The sequence below is a fragment of the Trichoplusia ni genome, unplaced genomic scaffold, assembly GCF_003590095.1.
Source record: "Trichoplusia ni isolate ovarian cell line Hi5 unplaced genomic scaffold, tn1 tig00003541, whole genome shotgun sequence".
NCBI classification, from domain to species: Eukaryota; Metazoa; Arthropoda; class Insecta; order Lepidoptera; family Noctuidae; genus Trichoplusia; species Trichoplusia ni.
In genome coordinates this window covers 9,442-24,583 of record NW_020800417.1, presented here as the reverse complement: position 1 = coordinate 24,583, position 15,142 = coordinate 9,442, and the positions used below count along the sequence as shown (strand labels likewise).

At 36.2% G+C, this 15,142-nt stretch overlaps 1 protein-coding gene across 1 annotated transcript; it reads right to left on the bottom strand.

Moving 5' to 3' along the window:
* Positions 1-60: 60 nt before the first annotated feature.
* On the bottom strand, positions 61-9,329 carry LOC113507969 (adenylosuccinate synthetase-like; the record flags this gene model as incomplete). Its single annotated transcript, XM_026890907.1, is given in 10 exon segments — positions 61-228; positions 703-829; positions 1,447-1,571; positions 1,975-2,129; positions 3,131-3,221; positions 3,223-3,318; positions 3,320-3,338; positions 4,327-4,393; positions 4,396-4,471; positions 9,177-9,329. Coding segments are annotated over 10 exon segments (1,062 nt in total), but the record flags the coding sequence as incomplete, so codon positions are not given.
* Positions 9,330-15,142: the final 5,813 nt, after the last annotated feature.

The window sequence follows — 15,142 nt, the reverse complement described above, 5'->3', positions numbered from 1 at the left end:
TTATTCCACTTATAACTGTTGATGTCTTGATATTTTACTTATTGTATCGGTTTGTTGTATGTGTCTCTTGTGTTCTTACTGAGTAAAATGAGGGTAGTGGGACTCACCAGGTACTTGCAGGAAGTCCTCGATGACCTTGACGTAGTTCCGCGCCTGCTGCGGGAGCTTGTCCAGCTGCCGCACGTCCTCTATACTGCACGCCCAGCCCGGGACTGTGATGTACTCCACCTACATAGTATAAAGAGAAGTTTTAAAGTATTTGTTTATTAAAAAAAAAAAAACGATTCTCCACAAGCACACCCGGACTCGGGGATCGAACCCGCGACACTTTGCGTTCAGTGGATTTTGGCGTTGTGATCTATACCACTCGGCTATCATTTCAGGTACGAAAGATGAAGTACCTAACGATGACGTTTCATATAAGCCTTGAATACTATGGTCCTACCACCTAAACAGATTCTCGACTAGAATCTCTCTGAAATTCAGTTCATATCCAAAAATTACATTTAACTATGTTACACAACACGTTTTGAAAAATCATTATGAGAAAACAAGCGAATCAAAACCTACTCAAGTTTGAAGATGGTGAAATTTATTATTTAGAATCAACATTAGCGAGCTCATCAAAAAAACATGAAAAGTGACGATATATCTTACTAAAAAATAAATGATTTATTTCTCAAAGTATGAAATTTGTTTTACCTCAACATTGCTAAGCTCTGTCATCGATGATGGGAAGTATTCGATCTTCTTGCCGTTCAGCTTGTAGGCGACACCGATCTTGATCTCTTTTAACGTGTCAAGGATGTCCATCTTTGTAAGGCATATCCTGGAAAAAAAACAAGCAATGATAATATAACCTTTTTAATTATTTAATTGGTAGGGGAAAATCCAGCTTTAGTAGATCATGAACATTGTAAAACAGGTTTATTTTAAACTCAGTGAGTTCTTAGAGCCTTAAAACACCAGTTTGCTGAGAAAGAATCTAGATCATCCTGGAATGTGTGTGTTGAATTGCTATGCATTGCCGAGTGTCACTAAACGCGAAAGGACGTTGCATGGCGGTACAGGCTGAGTCAGTAAGATTCTGAAAACTACTCAGTCCCTCCCCTGACTAGGTGAGTGGGAGATCCCGCCTTGTTTTTTTTTGGTAAGGGCGAGGAATCTTCATGGAAACCCCCCTCCTTGGGTGGGGAGGGTAGTGTCAGACTCTTACTGACTAAACCTAAACCGATGTGCTACGTCATTCGCGTTTTTGTGTCGGTGGTATGGCAATGCGTTGCAATCCTACATACACCGTGGGATACCCCGTATACCCCAAAAAACAAGGTCATATTGGAATCTCCAGCTGGGTCTGCCTCGCTGACGTCGCTATCTGCGGTAATGGCGAGGCAGTGCTAATTCGTGGTATAACAATATTATAATAAGTAAGTGTGTGGTACTAACGCGGTGTACCCGTTGACCATGGCGGTGTACCGCACGACGACCAGGTCGAGCCAGCCGCAGCGTCGCACCCGCTTCGTGGTCACTCCCACCTCGTGGCCGCGCTCCTGCAGCAGGCTGCCTGTCTCCTGGACACACGGGGATTACTTCATTAGTTTTGATTTTTTCTTTCATCATCATCGGCCATCACCATTCAATCACCAGTGTTTTACAAGGAGCAACTGCCTATCTGAACTCCTCAACCCAGATACCTGGGCAACACGATAAACCTTAGTTAGAGTGGTCGTCAGACTTTCAAGCTTCTGAGTTCGTGCAACGACTGTGAAAAATGTATAAATAACAGCTGGGACCCACAATTTAACGTGCCCTCGACACACGGAGAACTCGTAATGACAAAGATGGTCACTCATTTACGGACCAACTGCGTCAAGCGTAGCTTAACCTGTGATCGATTCACTTATGCAGTTATAGCTTAGCCACTTGCACTTCTCAGTCAACAAGAAAATACAAATATTTTACATATATACTCACATCATGCAGCTCAGTGGGGAAGGGTCCGTCGCCGACGCGCGTGGTGTAGGCCTTGACGACGCCGAGCACGTCGCCGATGACGAGCGGCGGCAGCCCCAGCCCCGTGCACACGCCGCCGATGCTGCAGTTGGACGACGTCACGTATGGGTACGTGCCTGGAAGGGGACGTGGCGGACGTAACTATATTATGGAAGCAATTAAGTATTGCGTATTGAATACTTACTTTATAATTAATTACGTTATTAGGTACATTAAAACCGAGTTAAATGTACTGTATCATAGAATTCGAATTCTGTTTAACAATTTGATATAAACCGTTCTAAAATAAATATATTCATAAAATTAACAAGAACGAGATAAGAGATTCCATTGATAAGAATGCTGAACAAGATATTAAATTTTACTGAACAATATTTGAAGCAACTATAGTTAGGATGACTCATTATTAAATGATGCACAGATATACATTAGCAAAAATTTAAGACCCAGAAAAGAAACTAATGCACTGGACTCGCAACCCCGACGCCGTGTCAACTAATGATTTTGAAATTTTCGCCTAAGTGCATTTATCGACTTCAAAATTTCACCCTTTTCCCAATCCTAGTAACGAGTATATAATTACTGTATCTGATTTACATAACAACAATAAATAAACAATAAAGATACTAACAAGCTTATACAGATACACTATCATAACAAAGCGTGTCTTATCAGCCTATGACGACACGTGTCTTCGATTTAGATAAGATTCGTACTAAATCTAGGATTAATTAATCCTTTGTATTAAATAATATCATAATTAGTCTTGTAATCATATTTTTAGGTTTATTCTTATTATTATTTTTAGTTCAATTTTTTATAGAACGTTCAGAGTGTATAGTTTTGTAAACGTTCTAAAAGAGTCTAAGCTTTAGCTTTGAGTGTATCACTGCTGCTTTGACTTCTGATTTTGATTCAAGCCTTTATGTTTATTGCCGCCTGAATATTTTAAATACAGATCCTTCGACTTCCATAACTTTGGTTACCTTACACAAAAGAAGAAACGACCGAACCAGTGTATTTTCTAATCAGGATGCCACAAATGTTCTTAAAAAACATTGAATGACAACGTTCCATCTAGATCATGACTATCACGTATTTTCCTATTAGTACTCACCAAAGTCAATATCCAACATGGCGGCGTTAGCACCTTCGACTAAAACCTTCTTGCCCTCGCCGATAGCTTTATGCAGGTACGAGACCGTGTCCGCGTACCATCGGCTTGATCTTGGTCGCGAAGACCTGGTAGCGGGCGAGTTCCGCGTCGATGTCAACCTCTAATGATGGGAACATTCTCTTGTAGTTCGCTGGCGAGGGTGCGGAACCTGAAACGAGAAATATAATTATTATGGTATAATATACGATGAAAAAACTCCAACACTATTTTTTTCTTTAATTGTTGTGCTGTAGGTGTGTCACAACATTTAAGTCACGAGCGCAAAGACAGTCAGACTTACAAAAAGCATTCGTGGATCACACACTATTATACTGGGGATCGAACCTGCGACACGTCGCGTATTGGGTCTGGCATGGTGGGCTTCACTCGGATCCACTTTGCCTTTGTTCTATACATATATTCAGTATTAGATAAATAGCACATTTATTAATTTGATTAATAGAAGCAGAGCAGTAATAAAATATGTTACCGAAACGGGGAGAAGAGAGAAAAAAAGAAAACAAAAAAAATAACGTGTATATATCAAGCGGACGAAGTCACGGCACTACAACTAGTATAAGATATTCATAGACATGCTAGTTACTTTGGCATTCATATTATACATTTATATACATGGCATTTAACCCGATCGGACCAAATATGGAATAAATAAGAAAATATTTACACGTTTTGTATAATGCGCAGATTATAGATGATTATCATTTTCAAAAGTAGGAAGTTACAAAGTGGATAATTTGTCGCGATAAGGATATTATAGCAATGTTTATGCAATAAAACTGGTTTATTTGATCGTAGATATATGCTGATGTTTGATAATCATCACTTTATCATTCACAAGACACGCGTTCGAAGCAATCAAGTTGGTGTTCAGTTTCTGCGTACTGTGAGCTCTTAGGCCCGTTCAAGCTCAATCTCGATCACGATCTGTGATCAAAATCTGCGAACACCTTCGGACTCTTGACATTTTGGAAGTATACATGCGGCATGTATGCGGCGGGGTCTCTTTTATACAACCACAAAGTGCAATTTATTTGGATCATAGAAGGTGCTTAGGTAGGGCTGAGTCCCCGAATCTCTTGCCAAGTCGGAATCTCATAGTACAGTACTCTTGTAGTAAAATCCAGATTAAAACTTACTTCTCCTCAAAAACTTCAAAGTCGCCGAGCAGGTCTCCTATCCGCAGTCCGTTGCGGGTCGCCTTGAGGAGTAAGTCGGGCCGATACCCTTCTTTGTGGTGCCTAACGAGTTCTTGCCCTTCTCTGCTTCTTGAAGACCGTCAACCTGGAAAAGAGGCATCATTTTTGTTTAAGCTTTTTTAAATAAAAAAGAATGATTTAAATAAAAAAACTAAAACCTAAAACCCGCAAGTGAGGAATCGCTTTAACTAAAGTTTGTGTAAAGTACCCAAGAGTATAAGCCTATTTAACTACCTCCAGTGAGTCCAGACACTACATGAGCAAATAAGACCTATGCTGGATAAAAACGTCTCAACAAATTCATGCCAACCAAAAAGGTATCAAATGTAAAACTACGTGATTCAAATTATATTAAAGTAAATAAATAAATGCGGACAACATCACATACATTGTTCTGAACCCAAAGTAAGTTGATAAAGCACTTGTGTTATGGATTCCAGATGCAACAAAGGTACCACAAACACCCAGACCCGAGACAATGTATAAAATTTGAATTTTGACCGGCGATCGAACCTGGGACCTCAGAGCTAGCGACACCTTGAAACCGGTGCGTACGCCACTCGATCACGGAGGTCGTCAAACACACAATCTATGATTATAGAGTTCTCGACAATAAACACATACTAATACTCAATACAGGATATTTTCAATTATCACGTCCTCAGTCACAACAATTGCTAATATCTTCGTTAGCGTACCTATCATAACTGTGACATTATCACTGATGCGACGACAGTGTCGTATGTTTTATTTCAATAGTCATAAGGTGCAAATTCAACTGATACTCGCTATCGTTAAATAAACTATACAATGTTAAATAATAAATATACTGTACGATTATGGAATGGCGACAAGAGGGAAAAAAAGAGAAGGACCAAACAGTGGACTTATTAAATTCTATGTGTTAACTACATCAGCCCATATTCGAGCACTGCTGGCCATGCAAATGTTTATAGATAAAAAAACATTGTGAAATAAATACTTGTTTTGTTTTTGATAAACTGATTGTCTGCGTCATGGTCATGGTGGTTGACGCAATAATTGGAATGAATTAATGAGTTAATTTCAATTTGAAATTGCAATCCGTGTCAGAACAATGTTTACTTAGATAATTGCCTAGTTAACAAAAGTTCTGCAAGAATTATTTGAAATAGAATGAAACAAAAAAGATAATAATTATTAAGGCAGTTAAAAAAGGCGTTTAATAATGCAATATTCATTTTTGTCTAATACACTGCGCATATTATTTAGGAGAAAAATCAAGAAAAAGTCTCCAGTTAGGGGTTCACCTAGACGATAGCTGAAAGTATGCAAATGCAAAATGAAGTAGCCATGTAGGATCCTACCCCGTGCATTTAACAGTTCTACAAAATCCAATATTAAACTATCACAGTAACATATTAAACATATGATATATGTATGTAGGTACAATGACAGGTTGAGCACGTGTCAGATAATAACATGTGTGAGTAACTGATGAGCAGAATACTACGTCATGGGGCGTGACTTGTGAATACACTGGCGGTCATTGATTTACATAAGAGGTGGGCTGAGTGGATGCGGTATATAGTGTCGCAATATTTTACACTGTGAGTAATAAGTTTGCTTTTTATCTCGTAGAAAATAAAATATAACTGTCCTGTGTGAAATGTATGAATCCTTTTTAGGCTGATGTTGGAAAATAAAGGCAAATAATTGTTGGTATAGTAAGCTGTAGCAACTTTTCTTACAAGGTGGCTGAAAAAGTTAAGATAGTGTTTTCAAGGATTTTATCTGATAATTTACCTTACTGCGCAGGAAAATGGTTACCCTATGAACTAACTAAAAACAAGACAAATTTTCTTTCGAACTAAAATTAAGCCTACCAAATATGTTACTTTAGATTTTCATCTTGTTTCACTTATCTCCATATATAATGTTCAGTATTAGTCATCGATAGTATTGTTTAATTACACATAACTAACTCCGTAAAGTTACTTGACCATTCTTAATCATATAATTCGTTTCAGCTATTCATCAGAGTGTGCATAAATTATTCATTTTATTCTAAATCGCAGAGAGATTTACTTACAAACATGTAAAACACGTGTAAGGAGGACCGGATCTTTTGATTAGTTGGCCATTGTATTTGTAACGTTTGAAGATTTTATGAAATGATAACATCAAAAACGGACAATCGACTTCAAATAACAGCTAGTGAGTCAAACTTGATGAACCCTAGATGGGACCAAATGTCAGCAATTACACGAAAATGAAAAAAAAATCTCCTCTTTTTGGAGTCGGTTGAGAGAATTCCTAAATTATTAAAGCAAATTAGTTTCTTGAAACAAACTTCATGCGAAAAATGTATTCATATTAATAGTAGTTGTCCCAGCAAATGTTGTTTTGCCATACCTATAGATCATTAATTAAATAAAAAAATTGAAACATAATGTGCAATGTATTCCGAAAATTAATTTGATACCCTTATTGACATGTATAATAATGTACATCACAGTATCGCAACACTATAAGTACCTATTCAGCGCATCGCCTCACTAAGCCTTGACCGCGACTGACGTCATCGTGTTTTCGCGCAAAATCATGCGCTTATGCGTCACACTATTATTATTACAGTATACAGAATCTTTTTTTACGAGTAAAAAAATATAAAGCCGAAGATTATTTGGTAATAGAAACTGCGTATTTTCTTGAATGCTTGGCTAGAATTTTACTCAACCTAATCCTTTGCCTCTCTTAACGGCATAAGACACTAACTACGGTTATTAAAGTCCTCTTATATATTTTTTATACGAAACTAAAGGATTTACTTGCAAGTTATTGACATATGAGTCACAAATACATACTCTCTAAACTATGAAGAAAAATCTTACGCATACTCAAAACAACCTACATACATAATAATATCCATATAGGAGAACATGACATTACAACAAGAATATCAGAACAAAACGTTCATATAAACATTTGCATTGACTGGTATGGGAATTTAAATGAGATATAAAAGACGGATCGAACTTACATAAAAATTTCCGCATCGTACCGATTATGGTAATATAAAACAATGCAATGTATCAAAAATGACAGGGTCGTAACTCAAAAAAAGGGGCATATAAAATACTGCATGGCGATACACGGTACTTCATAGTACGATTGCGAAGTAAATGCAATAGAAATTAGCAAAACATTTTTATTGTTTCAAGAAAATTAGGAGACGACATTCGATTTATTTTATCCCTGAATGAACAGCTAGAATACTTTGCCATCTAGAGACACAAAAAAACAACTGATCGTTACGTGTCGCGGTTTAGATCCTCGCGTAGGACAAGCATTTGTGTGATCTTCGAATCTTGTCCTGAGTCTGGGTGTGCTTATGCTTGTGACTTGAATGCTTATGAAAGCCGCCGTGGGACAAGCATTAAATTTCTAACTGCGGTATTCGTTTTTTTTTTAGGAACAAATGAAATAATTTAAACCAAAACATTTTCGATCATTTACTACGGGAAAGCTCAATGAAAATAAAACAGACAAACATAAAACAAATCAGTTAAACTTCGTACAACCGTAGTACCACTAGTACCATTTAAAACCCTGTATACTGGTAAAACCCTGTTTATAATATCGATATACCAAGTCGGTTAATCGGTTATTCTTATAATCACATAACCGTAATCGATTATAATAGTTCCCATTGAAATGCATAAAGCAACCATTTTGTAACATTAATCAGATTTCAGATTAAATCACATTACATTTGTACATTAAAAATACCTTTTACGTTAATAAGAGTTTGAATCGCAGAAGAAAAGATGGCGGTACTAATAGAATAGAAAGACGTAGATAGAAATATTAATAACATAATTGGATATCTATCGCATTGTGCAGGTATCCCCGAGTGATGATAAAATATTATAAATGCAAATGTAAGTTTGACGATGTTTGTTCTATCTTCACGCGTAAACGGCTGAACCAATGTCTATTAAATTTGGTATGGAGGTTGCTGATACCTCGGATTGTCATATAGGCTTTTTTTCTTCGCTAAGAAAGATAATGTTTTTACAGCTACCAGTGATTTCATATAATAATGAAGATGAAAGATGGAGAAAACTTGTAATTTTTCTCGGGTTCCGTTGTCGACGGATGAGAACAGAAAAATATTGCGAAATTACAAATATGCTAATTTGTATTGGTCGCCTATTTGTACGAAATCTTCAGTTTCGCGAGCCTGAATTTTCTGATACTTCCGATTTGTTCAACGAATGTTTTACAGTTCTTGGCCTTGATAATACACTAAAACGGCGAATAGATAAAGTTTGTTCAAGCGTGAAATGTCTGTTTAGAAGATAGGGCAATGCCCTTATTATCAGTGACGTGATATCATAGTATTAAAATATGGGTCTGGGAACAAGTAACATGCCACATTACAGTTAAGATATGGTTTTGATAATAATAAAATAGGCAACCTAGAATGTCAGTATGAATCATCTATTATGACTTGTTTGATATTTATAACTAAATATAAACTATAGATGTGAAAAATAGGCATTTATCGTACAAAAAACCTGTGGTTACGATCTGAATCCTAACAAAAAAAAAAGACGCGTTTCTCTCATTTCATAATCCCGTAAATATTAAAAATCCCAAGTCCATCACAAACTCTAAGTGCACGCAACAAACATTTAGATATGTTAACACCTATCAAATATTGTGAGATCACCTTGTAAAAATAAACTCTAATTCAATTACAATAAGTGTCAATTTACCTAAAGAGTGTTAGGGTATGTGAATACCTGTTGATGCATGTCGAAGACGAGGTGTGCTCTGTCGGAGATGATGAGGCGGTCCTGCCAGCCTTCCATGCCTTTCAGCTCGTTCTTCTTCAGCTCCTCGAAGAGACCTGGCAGGTGGATGACCACACCGTTTCCTGAAATAATGGTAGGATTAAATCATTTGATCATATTGGGACTATTAAGTACATATAATTAAATCTCTATATAATATCTATATATCTATATATAATATTAGCTAATCTGAGGAGCTCGTGGCTAAGCTATAACTGCAAAAGTTGATCGACCTCTGGTTAAGCTACACTTGAGGCGGTCAGTCCGTGTATGGGTGACAATCTATGGCACAGTTCCTTATTTCGGCAGGGAGACTTGATAGAGTTTTTAAATTTTTGAGTTTGTTGCTAACTTGAATATACTCGGACACAAGTGGATAGGAATATAGGATAATGCAAATAAGTCCACATTTCAAAAGCCTATCTTCCAAATGAAACCTTATGAACTGAAAACATTATTTGTTAATTCCAGTACCTAAGTGACGAATCACCATTCATAATTCCAAAAACGACTTACAGTACACAACATTCACATATGTTAAACATCCTCAACCAAATTGCAAATGTCTTCTTGTTAAACCTCCTTATACCAATAACCAAGTTACAATTTAACATCATGTCATATCGTGCATTAAAGGAGTAACGTCAACAAAATAAAGCGAATCATCTTCGTGCATCGTTCATTTCAAGGTTGGCTACCTTGAAAATAATACCCCCGTTTTATAAACCTATTAATACAATGATTCTGACGACGGTACCAGGTACTAAGGTTCGGTAACTGATGTCACGAATCCCTTATTTTTATCATGTTATAATAATTTGCATGCTTTGTTTTTGTTACAAGTTAGTCATTCAATTTGTAAATCATTAGGCACGCGAAGTTTTGTTTGAGATTGTTTTATGTCTTATTCTTTTAGGTTTTTGCTGACTTTACTTTTATGTGCAAGTTTGTTAACAATTTTGTGTATTGCGATTGAATTTTTCAGATTATGTAAATGCAATCAAAGTAATATTTCACAGGTACCTAGGAATATTTTTTACATATTCTGCATAACTGCTGTTCAATTGCAATTAATTAAAAAAATATAATACAAAATATTCAAGAGATTTTTTTTATTAAAAACAACAATAGGTACCTTAATTACAGCTTCAAAAACTGTATTACAAGTACTATAATTTATACAATGTATGGTTTTATCATAGCCATAACAAAATAAATACTTTATGATTAAACCTTGGATTCACAGAATCGCTTATCTCAGTTTCGATACGTTTGCGTTGGTGCCTACGTTCATACAGTGTAATGGGTGTGTGAATTACTTCTAAAGAATACCACTGAAATGCAGATAAGCAAAATAACTAACAATCTTTCAGAGCTCATGAAAATACCTGTAATCTAATATATAAAATTGTAGTTTCACGGTGTACGAAATTGATCTCCTCCGAAACGGCTCGACCGATTCTATGAAATCTTGTGCACGTCTTCGGTAGGTCTGCGGATGGGGCAACATCTATTTTTCATACCCCAATATTTTTTTGTTTATTTGTTTCGGCACTATGACAAAACAACGTTTGCTGGGACAGCTAGTAAGGTATCATTATTAGCCTGAAGACACAAAGAGTGTTGTCAAATGCTTAACTGTTGGGTCTCTTTTGTATTTGACTTGTATGTTTGTGGAACCTCCCGCGACACAAGGATTAAGTTCTGCAGAGCGGGTGTAGTTTTTATAGAAATAAATATGCCTTTTTTCTATGTCAATAATTGGGAAACGAACCCAGCAAGTGAAAAAAACTCAGAGCATTTATTTTCGAAGTTCAATACAGATGTTATCCTCTAATGTTAATAATAGGTATTTCCCCCAGTACCCTAGATTTGGCGATGTGCAGTATAACAATGATGCAAGCTTTTTGGCAAACCCTCAACTCTAGTTAGAAAGGTGTTTTCACTATATTCATCTTTCTTATACGAAATTTGTCCATCCATCTGTAGCCAGCCTGTATTTCATGAAATAAAGTGACCAATAATTTTGAAAATTTAATCTAGTTAAAGTATGGATCAGTGTCAAGTGCAACCGGTACTTAACAGAGTTTCCTCAAATAAAAAAGGAATTGAGAAAAAATATCTAAGTTTCTCATCAATTAAAATGTTATCTCTATTTAAATGATTTTAAGATTAACGTCTTAATAAAACAGCAAAGGGGAAAAAGCCGAGACTTTACAATTCTAATAGTTACCTAATGATATTGTATTTCGTGATCTTTCAGATATAAATAGATAAAAGGTTTTAACACGCGACATTGCTTGGCATTTCAAAGCTAGTTATTGTAATTTCTTTATCGACTTGTTCTAGGTCACAATAATGACTCAGGTTTTAAATACAATTTATCGGCAGTTATATCTTGAAGATTTCCAGTAATTGTCTTTGTAAAACATTTTTACCTCCCATTGTTACATTAAACTAAATTACTTTAGAAATCAAAATTGTAAAACGATGTTTTAGGATACTTTTGAATGTGGTTCGAAGAATACGATTTCTAAAGTGATTCATAATTTTACAGACCTTGACCTTACCTCACTGAACATTCATAAATATTCATATTATTGAGTGGATGGAAGCCACTTCTAATTCACTCAATAACTCACTTATTGAATACTGGGTAAGATTTAAACTTAAAGTCTAATTTGAATTCATTAGAACCCCTAGAAAGATAATCATATTGTGACGTACGTTAAAGATAATCATGCGTAAAATTGACGCATGTGTTTTATCGGTCTGTATATCGAGGTTTATTTATTAATTTGAATAGATATTAAGTTTTATTATATTTACACTTACATACTAATAATAAATTCAACAAACTATTTATTTATGTTTATTTATTTATTAAAAAAAAACAAAAACTCAAAATTTCTTCTATAAAGTAACAAAACTTTTAAACATTCTCTCTTTTACAAAAATAAACTTATTTTGTACTTTAAAAACAGTCATGTTGTATTATAAAATAAGTAATTAGCTTAACTTATACATAATAGAAACAAATTATACTTATTAGTCAGTCAGAAACAACTTTGGCACATATCAATATTATGCTCTCGACAAATAACTTTTTTGCATTTTTTGCACGATGCATTTGCCTTTCGCCTTATTTTAGAGGGGCAGTAAGTACAGTAAGTACGTTTTTTCGTTACTGGCTCTTCAGTACTGTCATCTGATGTACCAGGCACTTCATTTGGCAAAATATTAGAGATATTATCGCGCAAATATCTCTTCAAAGTAGGAGCTTCTAAACGCTTACGCATAAACGATGACGTCAGGCTCATGTAAAGGTTTCTCATAAATTTTTTGCGACTTTGAACCTTTTCTCCCTTGCTACTGACATTATGGCTGTATATAATAAAAGAATTTATGCAGGCAATGTTTATCATTCCGTACAATAATGCCATAGGCCACCTATTCGTCTTCCTACTGCAGGTCATCACAGAACACATTTGGTCTAGCGTGTCCACTCCGCCTTTAGTTTGATTATAATACATAACCATTTGCGGTTTACCGGTACTTTCGTTGATAGAAGCATCCTCATCACAAGATGATAATAAGTATACCATCTTAGCTGGCTTCGGTTTATATGAGACGAGAGTAAGGGGTCCGTCAAAACAAAACATCGATGTTCCCACTGGCCTGGAGCGACTGTTTTTCAGTACTTCCGGTATCTCGCGTTTGTTTGATCGCACGGTTCCCACAATGGTTAATTATACGGTTCTTGTAGTAAGTTTTTTGCCAAAGGGATTGAGGTGAACCAATTGTCACACGTAATATTACGACAACTACCGTGCACAGGCTTTGATAACTCCTTCACGTAGTATTCACCGAGTGGTACTCCGTTGGTCTGTGTTCCTCTTCCCAAATAAGGCATTCCATTTATCATATACTTTGTACCACTGTCACACATCATGAGGATTTTTATTCCATACTTACTTGGCTTGTTTGGGATATACATCCTAAACGGACACCGTCCTCTAAAACCAAGTAACTGTTCATCTATGGTCAAATGAGCCCCTGGAGTGTAATTTTGTATGCACTGATGGATAAAGAGATCCCATATTTTTCTAACAGGAGTAAATACATCGTTTTCTCGAAGTGTGGGCCGTATACTTTTGTCATCCATTCTAAGACATCGTATCAAAAAATCAAAACGATCACGACTCATTACAGAGACGTACACCATTGACAAAGATCGATCAAAGAGGTCATCTGTGGACATGTGGTTATCTTTTCTCACTGCTGTCATTACCAGAATACCAAAGAAAGCATAGATTTCATCTTCATTCGTGTCACGAAATGTAGCACCTGTCATAGATTCCCGACGTTTCAATGATATCTCAGCATTTGTCCATTTTACAATTTCCGAAATTATCTCATCAGTAAAAAATAGTTTGAAGCATAAAAGTGGGTCATATATATTGCGGCACATACGCGTCGGACCTCTTTGAGATCTGACAATGTTCAGTGCAGAGACTCGGCTACGCCTCGTGGACTTTGAAGTTGACCAACAATGTTTATTCTTACCTCTAATAGTCCTCTGTGGCAAGGTCAAGATTTTGTTAGAAGCCAATGAAGAACCTGGTTGTTCAATAACATTTTGTTCGTCTAATATTTCACTACCGCTTGACGTTGGCTGCACTTCATGTACCTCATCTATAAACGCTTCTTCTGTATCGCTCTGGACGTCATCTTCACTTACGTGATCTGATATTTCACTGTCAGAATCCTCACCAACAAGCTCGTCATCGCTTTGCAGAAGAGCAGAGAGGATATGCTCATCGTCTAAAGAACTACCCATTTTATTATATATTAGTCACGATATCTATAACAAGAAAATATATATATAATAAGTTATCACGTAAGTAGAACATGAAATAACAATATAATTATCGTATGAGTTAAATCTTAAAAGTCACGTAAAAGATAATCATGCGTCATTTTGACTCACGCGGTCGTTATAGTTCAAAATCAGTGACACTTACCGCATTGACAAGCACGCCTCACGGGAGCTCCAAGCGGCGACTGAGATGTCCTAAACGCACAGCGACGGATTCGCGCTATTTAGAAAGAGAGAGCAATATTTCAAGAATGCATGCGTCAATTTTACGCAGACTATCTTTCTAGGGTTAAGCGACCTTCGTCCTAGTAAGAACAATATAGCTGGCAGCTGACAGCTGCCAACTATGTAAGCGTAGGTGAACACTAAACCACGTCAGATTTAGCGAACAAAGCGTGGAAATCAAAAGATTTACCGCGTATTTAAAGATAAGAGAATAACAACTGCTTCTGTAAACACAGTTAATATACAATGCGTATCATTTTCTGAGAAATGAGCTATGCCTAGATCAGATTTAGCTTTAGCGAGAACTGATAACATCAATATTTCTAGAATTTAGAATCGTGGCAGTATTTACCTATCAAATTCAGTCTGTACATACGATGCTCGGGTGTTCAGGAGTAGCGATTAATTTTATTTACCGAGTTATATTGTTCTAAATGCGATTTTTTTTTTTTTTTTTTGTTTAGGCGGGGGAATCCTCATGGACACCCACTCCCTCGGGGGAGGAAATGGGTAGTGTCAGACTTTTACTGACTAAACCTGAACCGCCGTGCTACGTCATCCGCGTTTTTGTGTCGGTGTATGGCAATGCGTTGCAATCCTTCATACACAAATGCGATGGGCCTACCGTAACTCTTTCTTTAATTTTAAGTTAATTTACCAAAATATGAGTTTCATAAATGAGGATCTAATCTATGAATTTGATATCTGGTACTGTTACCAGACACCCAAAAATAGGAACAAAATCTTAAATCTTAAACTCCCGTTTCTAATCAGAATAAGTGTAAACATTATGAATTATTTAAAGGTTACC